The sequence below is a fragment of the Oryctolagus cuniculus genome, chromosome 11, assembly GCF_964237555.1.
Source record: "Oryctolagus cuniculus chromosome 11, mOryCun1.1, whole genome shotgun sequence".
Classification (NCBI taxonomy): domain Eukaryota; kingdom Metazoa; phylum Chordata; class Mammalia; order Lagomorpha; family Leporidae; genus Oryctolagus; species Oryctolagus cuniculus.
This window is the reverse complement of record NC_091442.1, coordinates 24,617,392-24,636,646: the sequence shown is the minus strand read 5'-3', so window position 1 is coordinate 24,636,646 and position 19,255 is coordinate 24,617,392. Positions and strand designations below refer to the sequence as shown.

Sequence of the window (19,255 nt, the reverse complement as noted above, 5' to 3'; positions counted from 1 at the left end):
CTGGCCCAGCCCTGGTCTTTGCAGCCATTTAGGGAGGGAACCAGTGGATGGAAGATCTTTCTCCTCTCTTTCTCTCTCTCACTATAACTGTGCCTTTCAAATAAATAAATAAATCTTAAAAAAAAACAACTATGAGGTAGGGACCAGAGTTGTGGTGTAATTGTGTAAAGCTGCTACCTGCAGCGCTGGCATCCTATATGGGTCCCAGTTTGAGTCCAAGCTACTCCATTTCCAATCCAGCTCCATTGATGCAACTGGGAAAGCAGCAGAAGATGGCTCAAGTCCTTGGGCGCCTGCACCACGTGGGAGACACGGATGAAGCTCCCATCTCCTGGCTTCAGCCTGGCCCAACCCTGGCTGTTGTAGCCGTTTGGGGAATGAACCAGCTGATGGAAGACCTCTCTCTATTTCTCTCCCTCTCCCTGTAACTCTGCCCTTCAGATAAATAAAAGAAATTTAAAAAAAATAGAAATATGAGGCAAAGATGTCAAAGACAAGGGATTATACATGTGAGTGGAGATTAAATAGAGTGGGAAAGTCAATTTACTGGGGAAATTTAGATGGATCAGAATGTCTGAGCATCCCTTTGAACTTTATGGTCATAAACTTGAAACAAGTACAGTTGGTTTGTGTGGCAGAAACCACATCTCCCAACATCTCTTCTCTTCTTCCTTGGTGATAAAGTTGTAGTTTGTGTTTTTAAAGATTTATTATTGTATTTGTTTGAAAGGCAGAGTTGCAGAGAGACAGAAATAGACAGACACTCAGAGAGATCTTCTATCTGCTGTTTCACTCCCAGATGGCAGCAACAGCTGGGGCAGGGCCAGGACAAAGCTAGGACCTTCATCTGAGTCTCCCACGTAGGTGCAGGGGCCCAAGTACTTGAGCCATCCTCTGATGCTTTCCCAGGCGTATCAGCAGGGAGCTGGATTGGAAGTGGAGCAGTCGGGACTCGCACCGGTGCCCATACGGGAGGGCAATGCTGCAGGTGGAGGCTAAACTCCCTGTACCACAATGCTGACTCCCAAAGTGGCAGTTTTCAGTTGGGCAAACAGTCGTGCATGAGTGACCCCATTTATCACAGTCTTGTGAGGTCCAGCACTCAGCGCAAGTGGAGGAGGGCAGGCCCTTCACCACGTTTCTCCCCTCTCCCTCTCAAAGCACAGACATGGCGCCTAGCACTTGACTAGCCACTGTGAATCATGAGGAGCCCGCAGAAACGAAGGCCTACAGCAGAGCCAACAGAAGAGCCAGCTGACTGCAGGGCCAACGCAACCACCACTCCACGACTTCTACACCCAGATTCCTCCGCAGAAACAGAGCTCCACCTCACTAAAGCCACCGTGCTGGACTTTTCTGTCCCCACCATCTAATCCAACCCATGTAACACAGAGCAACTGCAGGCCTTGCTCCCAACAGTGCTTGGCTGCTGGATTGCAAATGCAGTCACCAGGTCACCAGGGCCAGAGCTGAGGCCCTGAGGTGAGGGTGTGGTAAGACCCAGAGCTGAGGGTGTGGGCCTACCAGAGCCCAAAGGCTCTGGGTAGAGAAAACATGAAAACAGCAGAAAGAGCAACAGAGCCCTCCCTTTCGATCCTCCCCCAAGCCTCCCAGAGGGGCTGAAGTCAGGAGCATCTTGAGTAACACAGTGTCACCTTTCTTTCTGGCCAAGTGGAATTCTTCCATTTTACAATGAAGACCACACTCACACTACATCCCAGCCCATTTTTTCAAGTAACCTACAGCTACAAGAGTAGAAAGAAGTATAAAAAGCAATTCAAACTGAGAGAAACAAACTTACACTAGAAGACAAAACAAGGTAGTGCCCAAAAAAAGAAAGAAAGGTTAGGCCGGCGCCGTGGCTCAATAGGCTAATCCTCCACCTTGCGGCGCCGGCACACCGGGTTCTAGTCCCGGTTGGGGCGCCGGATTCTGTCCCGGTTGCCCTTCTTCCAGGCCAGCTCTCTGCTATGGCCAGGGAGTGCAGTGGAGGATGGCCCAGGTGCTTGGGCCCTGCACCCCATGGGAGACCAGGAAAAGCACCTGGATCCTGGCTCCTGCCATCGGATCAGTGCGGTGCGCCGGCTGCAGCGGCGGCCATTGGAGGGTGAACCAACGGCAAAAGGAAGACCTTTCTCTCTCTGTCTCTCTCTCTCACTGTCCACTCTGCCTGTCAAAAATAAAAATAAAAAAAAAAAAGAAAAGAAAAAAAAAAAAAAAAAGAAAGAAAGGACGGGGATGGGAGGAGAGGGGAGTTAAGGGGAGAGGTGGGGGCAGAGGATGAACAAACAAATGGAGAAACCTCTGAAGGACTGATGAGCCCACTGCTGGCTGGCAGGGACCACTCCCTTGAGAATTCCTAGATAGCACCTAATAAGACAATCCCCTGACAAGACATAGGCAGAGGGAATGGGATCAAAGTCTGCAACTAGCAAACTGGCAGTACCGGAAGCTTCTGCCTGATGCACAGAGCACGGAGGACAGTTCCCACAGAAGAGAGCACCTGGGTGGGGTGTGATCTCCAGGCGAGTTCACAGAAGTGACATGCCAGAGGAATGAGCCCCCCTCACCGCAAGTTGCAGGCCACGGCTCCGTGACCCAGGACGGAGGCCAGAGCAAGGCCAAAAGTAGGGAAGGGGAAGGCACGACAGGACCGAGAGGACACACACCACGCCCAGCCTCCGGAAGAGAAGCTCCCCCTGCGTCCCCCCTTCTGGGGATGCTCCAGAGCTCGGTGTGCTCAGGCCCAGCCCAGTACCTGTCCTGCAGCCTCTGGTTCTGGGCCAAGTGGACTTGAGAACCAGAGGGAGAGCTGTCTTGGCAATGGCAGACCTGTGGCAGTGCAGCAGAAGAGAGGAAGGAAGGATGAAAGAAAAGTGGGCTATCCCCAGTCAAAGAAGGGAAGGAAGGCAGGGGAATCCCTCGGCCATGCACCTGGCCCTGCCAGTCCAGGGAAAGACCCAGGAAGCTGGAGCACAGGGAAGTTGGGGTTCCTGGGGCAAGTTCAGATTTTTGTTTTACTAAAAGATTTCTTTAGGAAAAAACATTATTGCCCCAAATTATCCAAAGCAACACTTATTTCAGAGTGCCAGCCAAAAGCCCAAGAGGACACCTTACCTTCACCAGCACATAATCCCCAGGCTGGGCTCTCACCCTGAGCCCAGGGCTAGCGACATCCTCCATCTCCACGTCAGGGAAGATCACTTTCAGGTTCCCATCGTTCCGGCCGCACAGGTCACTGGCAGAGCGTTTACTGAGCTGCAGCAAGAAGAGGGAAGAGTTTCGAATCCATCAGCCATAACTTCCGGGAGGCAGGAAAAGTGCCTTCTGTCTCAGATTGTCAAGGGTCTTAGTCACACAGCACTCCCTCACCAAGAATCACTGCACGGCTCCAGTGTTCACAGCGGCTTCACCCACAATGGCAGTGCACAGCACACAACAGAACCTCTCAGCAAGTCCTGCTGGCTGTTCTGTTTTGTTGTTTTTGTTTTTTTTTGACAGGCAGAGTGGACAGTGAGAGAGAGAGAGAGAGAGAGAGAGAGAGAGGTCTTCCTTTTGGTTCACCCTCCAATGGCCGCCGCAGCCAGCGCGCTACGGCCGGCGCACCGCGCTGATCCAATGGCAGGAGCCAGGTACTTCTCCTGGTCTCCCATGGGGTGCAGGGCCCAAGCACTTGGGCCATCCTCCACTGCACTCCCTGGCCACTCTGCTGACTGTTTTGCAAAGAAGCCATCAATCAGTGAGTCTCTGCAGAGCTGCTCTCTGCTGGAAAGAACCTCCAAGAGCCAGCAGTCGGGGAGTTGCAGGTGATGTGGCTGGCAAGCCAACTTCCACCAAACACCATCTCATAGTCGTCTCCCAGGAACGTCGTGGGGTTGTCCTGCCTCGGTTACCTTCATGTCTCGAATAGGCAGACCTGAAGCCAGAGTCTCCATCACAACCTGGGGCCGGGCAGATACTAAAACCACTTTCACAAAGTTAACTTTGAGGCTATTCTGGGCGTTTTTCTCTTCCAGCTATGACGAAGCGACAGAATGAAATTTACCCCCCAGGCTTAAATAACCAGGAAACTGGGCAGAATGTATAAAACTGCTTTTCAGATTTGAGACAACAGATTGTGTAAGACTGAAGTGAGAGGAGGGAAACCAACGAGCAAGCCTCCCCAGCAGCTCTGCTTCCCACCAGAAGCCCCAGCAGACAGGGACGCTCCAGCAGAGCAGGGGCTCTCTGCAGTGAGAGAAGTCAGACTGCAGGGAGCTGATGGAGCTAGAAATTGTGACGCAAACTCTAGAGAGCGAGAGAAGCAGAAAAAGAGCTCTAGAAATACATGTGGGGTTCCCTGAGTCTGTGCTGAGCACTGTCCTGCATGTGCAGTCAGGCAGAGAGAGCGACAGGGGAACTGCCACACACCCGACCCACAGACAGACAGTCCTCACGGGTTCCTCCGGATACTCAGCAGCCAAAGCCCAGTAACAGAATCCGAACACTCAGAAATGCCCGTTACACTGTTCAGCATCGGATGGAAAAGTACGAAATACAGAAACAAACCAAAAAGGGATAGCAATAAGGGCATCAGCCTACCCAGACATTAAGCCAGCTATTTCAAGGAGGCTCAAACATGAAACAAACTGTCCAAGGCAAACCAGAACCCAGTAAGAAAAGGAGTAGAAGATGTAAGTAAAGAAACCAGGGGCTGGCACTGTGGTGTAGTGGATTAACCCAGATGGGCCGGTTCAAGTCCCAGCTGCTCCATTTCCGATCCAGCAACCTGCTACTGCACTGGGGAAAGTACCGGGGCATGGCCCAAGTACTTCCCTCCGGCCAAGGCTGACTAGAGGACAGGGGGATTCCCTGACGCAGGCTGAGCTGATCAGGTTCTCTCCAGGGAAGCTGAATTGGGGCTGAGAAACACAGTTTTGGTTGGGAATAGCTGAACACGGGAACTACAGGACTGCTGTACCCTCCCACGCAGATGAAGCAGCAGGAAAAGCTGGTCTGGGGGGAGACAAGGGAGTCTGAGTCCCAAGGGCATAGCAGGCTGGGGGCAGTCCTTTCCAGACCCTTAACTGTATTCCTACCCTTGGGTCCCATGACACCACTGAAGCCTTGTATAACAGAGAAATTCTCTTTTTGGCTTAGACTGAACGGCTTCAGCAGATTCCTGTTACTACTACAGCCCTAACATGCAAACACCAGAGAGCTGGTTGCTTTGATGCTGCACATCCTGAGGCAAGGAGCAGGACTCTCCTTCTCAAATCAGGACGTGGGAAGAGCTACAGAAGGGGTGGCATCTCTCCTCCTCCTCTCCACTGGCTGCAACACAGCACTGCACAAAAGGCCAGTTCCCAGCCTCAGCCTTTAACCCATCCACCCGTCCTAGCTCTGATGGCTAGGTTCCCGGACTTGATCAGAGGCCTGCAGGAACCCCAAACTTCCTGAGACGCACATTTCTAAGAAAGTACAACAAAAAAGACTGAAAAAAAGCAGTCAAGTTGATTCTAACAATATATAAAAATACTGCTTCCAGAAAGATGGAGTAGACAAACTTTTCCCCAATGCTCCTACCAACAGCTAAAAACTATGGACATTACACATAAAACAAACAAAAGGCTGAAAAAAAAGATCAGTCAACAACAAAAATTACTGACCCAAGCAACATGGAGAATACAAACTATAAATAAATAAATAAAGACTGAACAGAGCCCGGGCACCTATGAAACAGTAACAAAGCACCCAACCTGTCATCATCATCTCAGAAGAGGAGGAAAGAGCGGGGATGCTGACGGAGGACTAAAAAACTGGCCGAACACTTCTCAAATTTGGCAAAAGACATAAACTCCTAACGGAGGAAATGCACACCAAGGCACATCACAGCCAAAATTCTGAACATTAAACAGAAAAAAATCTTGAAGACAGCAAGAAATCAACTAAAAAATTCCAATGAGAGGATTTCTTATTAGAAGCTATGGAGGCCAGAACGAAGTAGCACAGCATTTTTCAAGAGCTGAAAGAAGGGCAAGCACCTGGCACAGTAGATTAAGGCACTGTTAAAGATGGCAGCAGACAGAAATGGGCACTGGTTCGAGTCCCGGCTCCTCTACTTCTCTCTCGGTATCTCCATTCTCCATAACTCTTCCTTTAAAAATTAAAAAAAAAAAAAAAAAAAAAAAAACTGGGCCAGCACTGTGGCATAGCGGGTAAAGCCACAGCCTGCAATGCTGGCATCCCAAATGGGCACTGGTTCAAGTTCCGGCTGCTCCACTTCCAATCCAGCTCTCTGTTATGGTCTGGGAAAGCAGCAGAAGATGGTCCAAGTCCTTAGGCCCCTGCACCTGTGTGGGAGAACTGGAAGAAGCCCCTGGCTCCTGGCTTCAGATCGGCTTCCCATATGGGCGCTGGTTCTACTCCTGGCTTCCCTGCTTCCAATCCAGCTCTCTGCTATGACCTGGAAAAGCATCAGATGATGGCCCAAGTGTTTGGGCCCCTGCGCCCACATGGGAGACCCTGAAGGAACTCCTGGCTCCTGGCTTCAGCTCAGCCCAGTTGCGGCCATTGCAGCAATTTGGGGAGTGAACCAGCACATGGAAGACCTTTCTCTTTGTCTCTCCCTCTCCCTGTCTGTAATTCTACCTTTCAAATAAATAAATAAAGCTTTGAAAAAAAAAGACAAAATATATACATATACATTTGTGCTCACCCCCTCTACCAGGACCAGCTCGGTACGACCCACAGAGCTCCTGTTGACTTTTGTAGCTTCTTCTCGGAAAACAGTGATAAGTTCCTCCAAACGCCTTAATTTTACTTCTTCAGGAACATCATCCTTCAGCCTATGATAAGCTCGTGTCTTCTGTTAAGATAAAAAGAAAGATGGAGGTCAGCAAGAACTTACGAGATCCATTCTCAAGACACAAGAAGGGAACATGCTCATTCTCCCTGCACGTTATTGGCACATGTACAAAACCTCAAGCCAGAACCAAGAAAGTCCTCTGGCTCTGGGAGCATTCCAAGAGAAAAAGTAATGGAGGCACATTCTTTAGGGCTAAATTCTAAATTTAGCACATGAAAATCAGACTCAAAATTACTCTTGATATTTTTCCTAAGCAATGTATTAAGTGATTCATGTTAGGTTACTCATCAACACTGCTTATAAAAACACAAGGCACAATGCAGCCTAAATGTAATGTGAAACAATTTATGGTTTATCTTCACAATGGAATGTTATGAAGCAATGAACAGGAATTATAGCTCTTTATATAACGTTCTCTAAAAAATGTTAACTGAGGAGCTAGCATGGTACAGCAGGCTAAGCCTCTGCCCACAACACCGGCATCCTATATGGGCGCTGGTTCAAGTCCAGCTGCTCTGCCTCCAATCCAGCTCCCTGCCAATGTGCCTGAGAAAGCAACAGAAAACGGCCCAAGCCCTTGGGCCCCTGTACCCACAAGGGAGATCCAGATGGAATTCCAGGCCCCTGGCTTCAGCCTGGCCCACCAATGGCTGCTGCAGCTATTTGAGGAATGAACCAGCAGATGAAAGATTTCTCTGACTCTCCCTCTCTGTAACTCTTTTTTTTTTTTAAACTAGACTTTTCTTTTTTTTTTTTTTTTTAAGATTTATTTATTTATTTGAAAGGCAGAGTTACACAGAGAGAGGCGAGGCAGAGAGAGAGGCAAAGGCCTTCCATCCTCTGGTTCACTCCCTAATTGGCTGCAATCGCGGGAGCTGTGCTGATCTGGAACCAGGAGCCAGGAGCTTCTTCTGGGTCTCCCACACAGCTGCAGGGGCCCAAGGACTTGGGCCATCTTCTACTGCCTTCCCAGGTCACAGCAGAGAGTTGGATAGGAAGTGGAACAGCCGGGACTCAAACCGGTGCTCACATGAGATGAAGGCACTATAGGCGGCAGCTTGACCTGCTACCCCACTTCTCTCTGTCTTCTGTCTCTCCCTCTCTATAGCTCTGCCTTTCAAATAAGTAAGTAATCTTACGACAAAAAAGAAGTGAATGGCAAGCTTCTGAGCTTTCCCAAGACTGCCTTGCTGCTACCTTCTTTTTCTGCCCAGTGGTCTGCAGTCAACCCCAAGTAGGTCAGGAATGACATCAGTCCTTCCACATCCCAGGGCTCACCTGTCTCATGCTGTAGGCAAAGAGGAAGCCTATGTTGTACTGAACTTCCCGAAGCAAAGACACTGTCTGCAGGTGATCTTCCTCGGTCTCCCCACAAAAGCCAGCAATGAAGTCGCTGCTGAGGCTCACACCTGTGACACACAACAAATGACGACAGGTGGCTGTGGAGTACCTCTACAGAGGGAGGCACAGCAATGGCAAGGCCCTTACTGCGGCTACTCAGCCCTGTGCAGGTAAAGCAGTCACTACCACACAAGAGGGGAGGGCTGCTTGCTCCCAGTGCTCTGTGCCACAGCTGGCTGCTCTGCCCACAGTGTTCCCAGCATTTGAAAGGCATTTTCACTTCAAATGCTGGACTGAGAGACACAGCAGGAGCTCACGCCTTCAAAGTGGGCCTGTTTTTACTACTGAAAATTTTGTAGCACCTGCACCAAAATACTTTCTCTTTTTTAATTTTTTTTTATTTATTTTTTATTTTGACAGGCAGAGTGGATAGTGAGAGAGAGAGAGACAGAGAGAAAGGTCTTCCTTTTGCCGTTGGTTCACCCTCCAATGGCCACCGCGGCCGGCGTGCTATGGCCGGCGGACCGCGCTGACCCGATGGCAGGAGCCAGGTACTTATCCTGGTCTCCCATGGGGTGCAGGGCCCAAGCACCTGGGCCATCCTCCACTGCACTCCCGGGCCACAGCAGAGAGCTGGCCTGGAAGAGGGGCAACCGGGACAGAATCCGGCACTCCGACCGGGACTAGAACCCGGTGTGCCGACGCCGCAAGGCGGAGGATTAACCTAGTGAGCCGCGGCGCCGGCTCCCAATATACTTTCTAATGTATTTTTTATTTTTTGACACATGACATTTATACATATTTATAGGGTAAAACACATACTCTGACCTTCATTTAACTCAATGTTCACTGAAGACAGTGGCAGCAGTAACTACCACTCACTGAACACTTACTAAACACTAAACACTTATTAAACTACCACTCACTGAACGCTCTACCATCTACTTAATCCAATCTATTCAATAATCCCAACAACCTGTGAGTTGAATATGATTCAGTCCACTTTGCAGGTGAGGGAGCTACAGCCCAGAGAAGTGAGGGTCTTCTCTGCCAGCACACAGCCCTCACAGTGTGCTCAACCCAAAGCCACACTGTGCAGCCCCATCAAAACTGAAGTATCATGCATAACACAACTTACAACAACTAGAAATCTGGGGGGAAATGCAGATGCTCTCAACCAAATCTAAACCGAAAGACTAGAGCAAGCTTATTATCAGGAAAGCAAAAACAGAGTAAGGGTTAAGATAACAGAAAGAAACTATTATTTCTAAAATTTACACTATGTTGCGACAACGCTAGTTAGAAAAAATATATATATTTAAAGATATTGATTGCCCCCAAATCAAAACTAATATAAATCAAAACTGTTAGTTTATGAGAAGGAATAAGGTCTCTCCCATAAACTCAGAAAACAAAGACTATAAAAGGGAAACCTTAGATCTATATATATGAAATACATGAAATTTGTTCACCTTAAAAAACATTTTTAAAAAAATCTGGCAAGCCATTGAGAAGAGGGCATCAACACTTCACATGGAAATTATTCAAGAAGTTGTTGACGCCATTGCTGCCTTTACACCTCCCAATTTTAAGACTGTATCCTCCGAGTTTACTGTTAGCAACAAAGCTTTCTTTCATCCTCCCTACCCCACCCCACCCCCCCAAAAAAAAAGAAATCTCCCGCCTGTGGCAACAGCATCCAGTATGGGTACTGATGTGGGTCTCAGCTGCTCCACTTCTGATTCAGCTCCCTGCTGATGCGCCTGGAAAAGGAGCAGAGGATGGCCCAAGTGCTTGGGTCCCTGCACCCACATGGAAGACCTGGAGGAAGCTCCTGGCTTTTAGCTACAGATCAGCCAAGCTCTGGCCATTGTAGTCATTTGGAGAGTGAACCAGCAGAGGGAGGATTTCTCTCTCTGCCTCTTCCTCTCTAACAATGCCATTCAATTAAATAAATAAATCTCTTTTTCTAAAAAAAAAAAAAAAAAAAAAAAAAAAAAGAAATAAATTTTTTAAAGAAGAAATCTCAGGGCCTGTGCTGTGGCTTAGTGGGTTAAGCTTCCACCTGCAGTGCTGGCATACCATATGGGCATTGGTTCAAGTCCCAGCTGTTCCACTTCCCTCCCAGCTCCCTACTAATGGCCTGGAAAAGCAGTAGAAGACGGTCCAAGTGCTTAGGCCCCTGCATCCACATAGGAGACCCAGAAGAAGCTCCTGACTCCTGGTTTCAAATCAGCCCAGCTCCAGCTATCGCAACCATTTGGGGAATGAACCAGTGGATGGAAGACCTCTCTCTCTGTCTCTCCTCTCTCTGTCTGTAATTCTGCCTCTCAAATAAATAAATCTTAAAAAAAAAAAAAAAAAAAAAAAAAACACTTTATTTAGGCCGGCGCCGCGGCTCACTAGGGTTAATCCTCTGCCTGCGGCACCGGCACTGAGGGTTCTAGTCCCAGTTGGGGTGCCAGATTCTGTCCCAGTTGCTCCTCTTCCAGGCCAGCTCTCTGTTGTGGCCCGGGAAGGCAGTGGAGGATGGCCCAAGTGCTTGGGTCCTGCACTCGCATGGGAGACCAGGGGGCGGGCGGGAGGTGGGGGGGGCCTGGTTCCTGCCTTCGGATCGGGGCAGCGCCAGCCGTAGCGGCCATTTGGAGGTTGGACCAACGGAAGGAAGACCTTTCTCTGTCTCTCTCTCTCTCACTATCTAACTCTGCCTGTCAAAAAAAAAAAAAAAAAAGAAAGAAAGAAAGAAAGAAAAGGAAAAAAAATACGCTATTTAAAAAAAAAAGAAAAAGAAAATGTCTTTAGCCTTGAGGTCATAAGCTGATTTAGCAGGACCAAAACAAAACAAACAAACAAACAAAAAACAGAAAGAAAACGAAGGACAACAGAGAGAGAAATGAAGAGGAGCAGAAGCATCAAACAGTGTCACAGCGAACTGCCAGAGGCTTGCAGGTCAGCCTGAACGTGTCCCAGGGGACCGTGGGCCACAGGAGAGTAAGGTGCTCCGCAGACCATACCTGGAATGGACTCTCTGATATGGTGAACTAACTCCACATAAGCTTCTCGAGAGTACCTGCAATAAACAACAGAGGAGATTGCGATCAAATCGTCTTCTTTAAAGGAATGCTATAAAAATAGAATTCCGTGAATTCCTGCATGTAACCCCTTCTCATCCACATGGTCGAACATCCAAAAGAACCCCTTCATCCAAGCCCTCTAAACTACAGCCTACAAATCTCTACACAAGGACATGGCTACTTCAAATAGCCTTTTATTTATTAAGTCAAGACAGATGGAACATGGAAGTTTCTCTTCAACCCTTTGCTACCACGGAAAACAAGGCAAAGCACTAGTTCTCTGCTTGACTATTTGCCTTGCTCTATTCTCTCCTCACCTTATCTTGCCAGTACTTGGGAACAGGGCTCTAATTTCCAACACCTAGCAGACTTTACTGTTACAAGTCAAAGGAATAAAATCTCAGGGTTGCCACACAGTGCAGGAAAATGAGTGACCCAGTCCTTAGTCTTAGTGTGCAGGGCCAGATTGCTCCCCGCTGAGGAGTGAACACAAACAAGTTCCATTGTCCCTATGCCTGCTCTTACAATCACATTTACTGATGAGCCACCATGTGTCATGCACTGTGCTACCCTCTCAGCAGCACACTGCTGGGTCACTGAGGAAACGTGGGGAGTGTGGGATGTCCCCCTCAAAGCAAGACTAACCCCCTCCGCATGGCCTCCAATACACGGCTGCTTCCACTCTGGGCCGGCAGGTGGATCTGTTTACAGATGTTGTCTCTCTCACCAATCAGCTGCAGGACCTGATTAATAGAACACATTAGAGTCATCTAAGTCTCACCAATCTTACAGAAAGGAATTCCACTCTCATTGCTTCTCCTACAAGGTCGACTTCAAATAATTAAAAGGTTCATCAAAATAAACACTAAGTTACCCAAATCCCTCATTTTGGCTGAGGCTGCCTTCTATCTGCCTCAAAGATGTCAACTAATGGCATCTCTACCTTCAGAAAGTTGGAGGGAAGAACCAGGAAGAGAGGTCAGATTTGAGTCACGGGGCTGTTTATAGACGGTGCTGACACAAGGATCAGCAGGCAAGTAAAAAAAAAAAAAAAAAGGAATTTCTGACATCTAGCTCAGAGGAAACACGCCACCTTTAAAAGACACCATTGGGGCTGGTGCTATGGTTAAGCCTCTGCCTGCAGCACCAGCATCCCATATGAGTGCGTTTTGTGTACCAGCTGCTCCACATCCCGATCCAGCTCTCTGCTCTGGCCTGGGAAAGCAGCAGAAGATGGCCCACATGCTGGGGCCTCTGCACCTACATGGGAGACCCAAAAGAAGCTCCTGGCTCCTGGTTTCAGATCTGCCCTGCTCTGGCCATGGTGGTCACTGGAGAGTGAACCATCAGATGGAAGGTCTTTCTCTTTCTCTTCCTCTCTCTGTAACTTTACCCCTCAAATACATAAACTCTTTAAAAAAAAATCAAGAAATGAAAACTAGGAGAAAATATCTGAAAACATGTTACAAAGGATTTGTATCACGAATACATGAAGAGGGACCAGCGTTTCTGTAGAACAGGTTAAGCTTCCACTTGTGATGTCAGCACCCCACACTAGAATGCCAGTTTGAGTCCTGGTGCTCTGCTTCCCATCCAGCTCCATGCTAATGCATCTGGGAAGGCAGTGGAAGATGGCCCAAGTGTCTGAGCCTCTGCCACCCACATGGGAGACGCGGATGAAGTTCCAGGCTCCTAGCTTCAGCCTGGACCAGAAACAGCTGTTACAGCCATTTGGGGAGTGAACCAGCAGACGGAAGATACCTCTTTCTCTCTGTCTTTCCCTATGTGGCATTCTGCCTTTCAAATAAATAAATCTTAAAAAAACAAATAAATAAAAATTTTTATAACTCAATTAGAAGTTGGCAATGGGGGCCAAAAGATAGACATTTCATCCCAATAAATAACTTCCCAAAGAAAGGAATTGTGTTGGGCTACCTACTCAACACCACACACAGTGAACGCTTATGGCATTTTTATCCACTACACAACTTAAAGCAGGAGGCATTAACCCCATCTGCAGATGAAGATGACAAGTTGAAAAGGTCACACAACTACTGGAAAAGTAGGAAAAAACCAGGATTTGAACTCAAATTTGTCTGAAGCTATAGTGTGCTGTCCCCCACATCACACTGCTTCCCCACACCACCATGACCGCCACCACCACCATCACTACCGTCCATCTTATAATAAAAGCTCTCTCAGCAGAGCCCTCCTCATGATCCCACCAGGAGTTCCATTCAGTATCAGTTCTGTCTCCATCCAACCATGATGGAAATGAAATCCCTCTAAACAGTGAGCAGATCCAGAGGGTGAGCCAGCAAAACACCACAGGATCCCTCATGCCAGATTCAAGGTCTCTGCTGTAGCTCTACTTGGGACCATCCAACTTAGGATATTTCTGTCACTCACCTCATCAGGAAAATCCTTGGGGTGTGGAGAGGTGAATCGAATCCTCATTTCAGGGTCTATCCTGGAGACCTGATCCAGGAGATGGGCAAAACGAAGGCCCCCCTGCTTGGTTTTATAGTTGGTGGTGAAGCCACGGCTGAGGTTGGTAGGCACTGCATTGTTGAACTGGATCTCTGAATTGTCTCGGAAACTATTAACATTCTGACCAAGCAGTGTCACTTCTTTCAGTCCCTGAAAAAGGGAAAACACATTGAAAGCAAGTTAAAAACTTGTTGAGTGGCTTCATGCCAAATGACTAAAATTAGCTGAGAGGTGCATATCAGGGTACAGCAGTTTGAGCCACTGCTTGGGATGCCTACATCCCATATTGGAGTACCATGGTCTGAGTCCCAGCTACTCCATGCGTCCAATCCAGCTTCCAGCTTCCGTGCTTTGGAAGTTAGTGGCTGATGAGCCAAGTACTTGGGCCCCTGTCACCCATGTGGGAAACCCCGATGGAGTTCCAAGATCCTGACTTCGGCCTGGCCGGATTCTGTCCCGGTTGTTACTCTTCCAGTCCAGCTCTCTGCTGTGGCCCGGGAGTGCAGTGGAGGATGGCCCAAGTCCTTGGGCCCTGCACCCACATGGAAGACCAGGAGGAAGCACCTGGCTCCTGGCTTCGAATCAGTGAAACGCACTGGCCGTGGCAGCCATTTTGGGGGGTAAACCAACGGAAAAAGGAAGACCTTTCTCTCTCTCTCTCTCACTGTCTAACTCTGCCTGTCAAACAAACAAACAAACAAAAAAAAGTTTGCTATAGGAGTCAGCATTGTGGTACAGCAGGTTGAGCTGTCACCTGGAACACCAGCATTCCAAAAGGGCACCAGTTCAAGTCCCAGTTGTTCCACTTCTGATCCAGCTCCCTGCTAATGTGCCTGGGAAAGCAGAAGATGACCTATGTACTTGGGCCCCTACACCCAAATGGGAGACTCCAATGGAATTCCTGGCTCCTGGCCCATCCCAAGTCATTTCAACCATTTAAGGAGTGAACCAGTGATAGAAGATCTCTCTCCTATTCTGTCATTCTGCTTTTCAAATAAATAAATCTTTTTTTTTAAATTCACTTTAAAGGTTATTTTTTATAACTTTGACATAATTGCAGACTTACAGAAAAACAGCAGTAGTAAAAGGATTCTCATACATTGCCTGCTCAGCTTCATCAGTCTGCACTTTGCCCCGTTTATCATTCACTTTCACACTTGTGTATATACTCTCCCTACACACCCACACACACACACAATTTTTTTAAACCTTCTGAGAATAAGTTGCAAGCAGCATATTCTTTTACCCATAAATACTTCAGTACATATTTCCTAAAATAAGAACATTCTCTTATATAATGACAATTATCAAAATAAAAAAATACTGACACAATGCAATTATCTAGGGGCTGGTGCCATGGCAACGTAGGTTAATCCTCGGCCTGTGGCGCCGGCACCCTATATGGGCACTGGTTCTAGTCCCCGCTGCTCCCCTTCTGATCCAGCTCTCTGCTGTGCCTGGGAAAGCAGTAGAAGATGGCCCAAGTCCTTGGGCCCCTGCACCTGTGTGAGAGACCCAGAAGAAGTGCCTGGCCGCTGGCTTTGGATCAGCGCAGCTCTGGCCATTGTGGCCGCCTGGGGAGTGAACCAGCGGATGGAAGACCCTTCTGTCTCTCCCTCTCACTGTCTGTAACTCTCTCTCTCAAATAAATAAATAAAATCTTTTTAAAAAATACAATTATCTAATCCACATTCCATAAGTCAAATGCTATCAACTGAAAAAAAAATTTGCATTATATTTGATGTTTTTACCTGATCAGAATTACAGCCCAGGACTATGCAATGTACTTAGCTGTCATTACTCGCATCTCCATAAAAACTGCTGATTTCAAAAACTGTGACACATCGTTAGTCTAAAAACCATAGTATACTAAATGCAATGGGACCCTGGATTGGATCCTGGAAAATAAAAAGGACACTAGCAGGAAAATTGGCAAGGTTTGGGTTAACAGTAATGTTCCAGTATCAATTTCTTAATTCTGACCAATATAACAAAGTCACCTAAGATGACAACATCAGAGGAAACTATGTAATACATTTGTAACTTTTCTATAAATTTAAAGTTATTCCAAAATAAAGTTGATTTTAGGAAAAATAAATGGCAACCTTGGTTTCCTGCCACCACGTGGGAAACCTAGATGGCATTCTAGGTGCTGGCTTTGGCCTGGCCCAGCCCTGGCCATTGCAGTTATTTGGGGAGTGAATCAACAAATGAAAGATCTCACTTCTCTTTCTCTCTCTCTGACATTCTGCCTTTCAAATAAATAAAAATAAATGTGGTGTGTTGTTTTTTTTTTTTTGTTTTTTTTTTTTTGTTTTTTTTTTGACAGGCAGAGTGGACAGTGAGAGAGAGAGACAGGGAGAAAGGTCTTCCTTTACCGTTGGTTCACCCTCCAATGGCCGCTGTATCTGGCGCACCGCGCTGATCCGAAGCCAGGAGCCAGGTGCTTCCTCCTGGTCTCCCATACACGTGCAGGGTCCAAGCACTTGGGCCATCCTCCACTGCCTTCCCAGGCTACAGCAGAGAGCTGGACAGGAAGAGGAGCAACTGGGATAGAACCAGCGCCCTAACTGGGACTAGAAGCCGGGGTGCTGGCGCCACATGCAGAGGATTAGCCTAGTAAGCCACGGCACCAGCCTGTTCATCACTTTTAAGGCTTATCTAATCTACTGTGTTTGGAATTGTGATAAATGAATCAACAGAAATGTGCTGGAGACTGCTGTGCACCCTGCTTTGAGGCACCTCCACAGTATGTTTTGCCAACCTAAGAAACGGCCATAAAGACGCCTGAACAAGAACCACCGCCTCCCTGCCTACCTGCCTGAAGAAATTCTGCCTTTGTCAATAAGCCCTGTACCAGCTTTCTGTCTTATTTACTTTACAGAACGCTGCAGTACAGGGCTCTTCAAACTTGACTGATATAAAATTGTCCTTTGTTCAAGCATTTATTTTCAAACACTAAGGAGCTTTTTTGGACATCTATTAAAAGTCATTTTTTAAAGTGTATTTCATTTTAATACTTTCTGCAGACAATCTAGGTCACGCAGGAGTGAAGTGCCATTATATGCCTTTAATTGGGGGGTAGGAAGGGAATAAGGTTAAGGCACACATATTCTCCTTTTAAACTTTGCACTTTCTCTATATAATGGTGTACATTTTGGTTCTTTGCTGTCCTAGGTACTTTCAGGAAGAATAAATTACATATTCAGAATGAGTGAATTGGGTATAAAATCTAAAGTTATCAGCTATGCAAATAGGAAAAATAGATAACATTTTGCTTGACTGTGGTAATAATAACCTTTTTTTAAATTAAAAAAAAAAAAACTGTAGGGACTGGTATTGTGATACAACAGGTTAGGCCACTGCCTGCAATGCCAGCATCCCATATTAGAGTGCTAGTTCGAGTACCTGCCGCTCTGCTTCCCATCCAGCTCCTGCTAGTGCACCTGGGAAAGCAGTGTAAGATGGCCCAAGCCGGCACCGCGGCTCAATAGGCTAATCCTCCACCTAGTGGCACCGGCATACCGGGTTCTAGTCCAGGTCGGGGCACCGGATTCTGTCCCGGCTGCCCCTCTTCCAGGCCAGCTCTCTGCTGTGGCCCGGGAGGGCAGTGGAGGATGGCCCAAGTCCTTGGGCCCTGCAGCCCATGGGAGACCAGGAGAAGCACCTGGCTCCTGCCTTCGGATCAGCGCGGTGCGCCGGCCGCAGCGCGCCAGCCGCAGCGGCCATTGGAGGGTGAACCAACGGCAAAAGGAAGACCTTTCTCTCTGTCTCTCTCTCACTATCAACTCTGCCTGTAAAAAAAAAAAAAAAAAAAAAAAGATGGCCCAAGTACTTGTACTTGGGCTCCTGCTAACCCCTGGGAGACCCTGAGGGAGCTCCTGGATCCTGGCTTTGGAATGGTCCAGCCCCAACTATTGCAGTCATTTGGGGAGTAAAAAGGCAGATGGATGATCTCTCTCTCCTCTCCCTTTCAAATAAATAAACAAATCTTTAAAAAATCCAAATGCAGGGCCGGCGCCGCGGCTCACTAGGCTAATCCTCCGCCTAGCGGCACCGGCACACCGGGTTCTAGTCCCGGTCGGGGCGCCGGATTCTGTCCCGGTTGCCCCTCTTCCAGGCCAGCCCTCTGCTGTGGCCAGGGAGTGCAGTGGAGGATGGCCCAGGTGCTTGGGCCCTGCACCCCATGGGAGACCAGGAAAAGCACCTGGATCCTGGCTCCTGCCATCGGATCAGCGCGGTGCGCCGGCTGCAGCGGCGGCCATTGGAGGATGAACCAACGGCAAAGGAAGACCTTTCTCTCTGTCTCTCTCTCTCACTGTCCACTCTGCTGTCAAAAAAAAAAAAAAAATCCAAATGCAGGGGCCAGTGCCATGGCATAGTATGTTAAGTCACCATCTGCATCACCAGCATCCCACCAGTTCAAATAGTCCCAGCTGCTCTGCTTCTGATCCAGCTCTCTGCTGATGCTCCTGGGAAAGCATCGGAGGACGACCCAAGTGCTTGGATCCTTGGACCCACGGGAGACCTGGAAAATAACTCCTGGCTTCAGCCTGGCCCAGCCCAGCCACCGTAGCCATCTGGGGAGTGAACCAGTGGATGGAAAACCTCTTTCTCTGTCTCTCCCTCTCTCCCTCCCTCCCTCCCTCCCTTTCTCTCTCTCTCTCTCTCTCTCTCTTTAACTCTTTCAAATAAATATAATAAATCTTTTTTAAAAATCTAAGTGCAGAAAGATTTACGGGACAACTGAGGAAATCTGAGTATGAATGGCCTGATGGTATTTAGTCATTTAGATGGTATTTAGTCATTTTATTTTAGATGGTATTTAGTCATTTTTATTAATCTTGCTAAGAACTAATGTTATTGAAAAGGCAAGGGAGTTTCTGTCACCAACTCAGTCTATTCAAACAGAATGTCAAGGGATGAGTTTTACTACTGTGGTTAGCTGAAGGGCAGAGGACAGACCAGGAAACACTTGGGAAAATGAGGTATGAAGAGTATGTCACAGGCCGGTGAGCACCAAGGATCAAGTCGGGGTTAGGACTGATGCCCTGGGGTAGGAAAGAAGACACCCTGGTAGAATATGAGGACAAAGGGAAGCTGCTGACGTAGAATCAGAGCAGCAGCCAGCCCAGCCTACCCTCCTGGTTCTGAAGTCCGACACGTAAGGAAGCAGGAGATCCCCCTGGAAGAGCAGCACCGTATCCCCACCCACTTCTAGAAGGGCTAGAAGATTCAGGCAGGGGCGGGGGAGAGGCCTCTTCAAAGACGGAGGCACCGGCTCCCAACAGGAGAAAGAGAAGCAAATCTCTCCCATCTGGCTTCTGATCCAGTTCACTCCCCTCATCTACTCCCTGTCCCTCAACTAGCCAACTGGCTCACGGAGAAAAAGAACTTGATTTGGGAGGTTTCCCAAGAAACTACAGACAGACTAATACATGATTCCCTGAAAATTCACTACATACAAGTTATTTTAAAAACTATTCCTTGGCCGGTGCCATGG

The 19,255-nt window shown here is 48.0% G+C and overlaps 1 protein-coding gene across 1 annotated transcript in view; it reads right to left on the bottom strand.

Moving 5' to 3' along the window:
* CDK5RAP1 (CDK5 regulatory subunit associated protein 1) overlaps positions 1–19,255 on the bottom strand; it is a 37,125-nt gene that overhangs the window by 4,529 nt on the left and 13,341 nt on the right. The window contains exons 8-13 of the mRNA XM_002710831.5: positions 13,672–13,902; positions 11,908–12,005; positions 11,203–11,258; positions 8,126–8,256; positions 6,698–6,847; positions 3,118–3,258 (exon numbers count right to left, since the gene is read on the bottom strand). Of these exons, the coding sequence (XP_002710877.3) occupies positions 3,118–3,258; positions 6,698–6,847; positions 8,126–8,256; positions 11,203–11,258; positions 11,908–12,005; positions 13,672–13,902 (807 nt within the window). The remainder of the gene's footprint in view (positions 1–3,117; positions 3,259–6,697; positions 6,848–8,125; positions 8,257–11,202; positions 11,259–11,907; positions 12,006–13,671; positions 13,903–19,255) is intronic.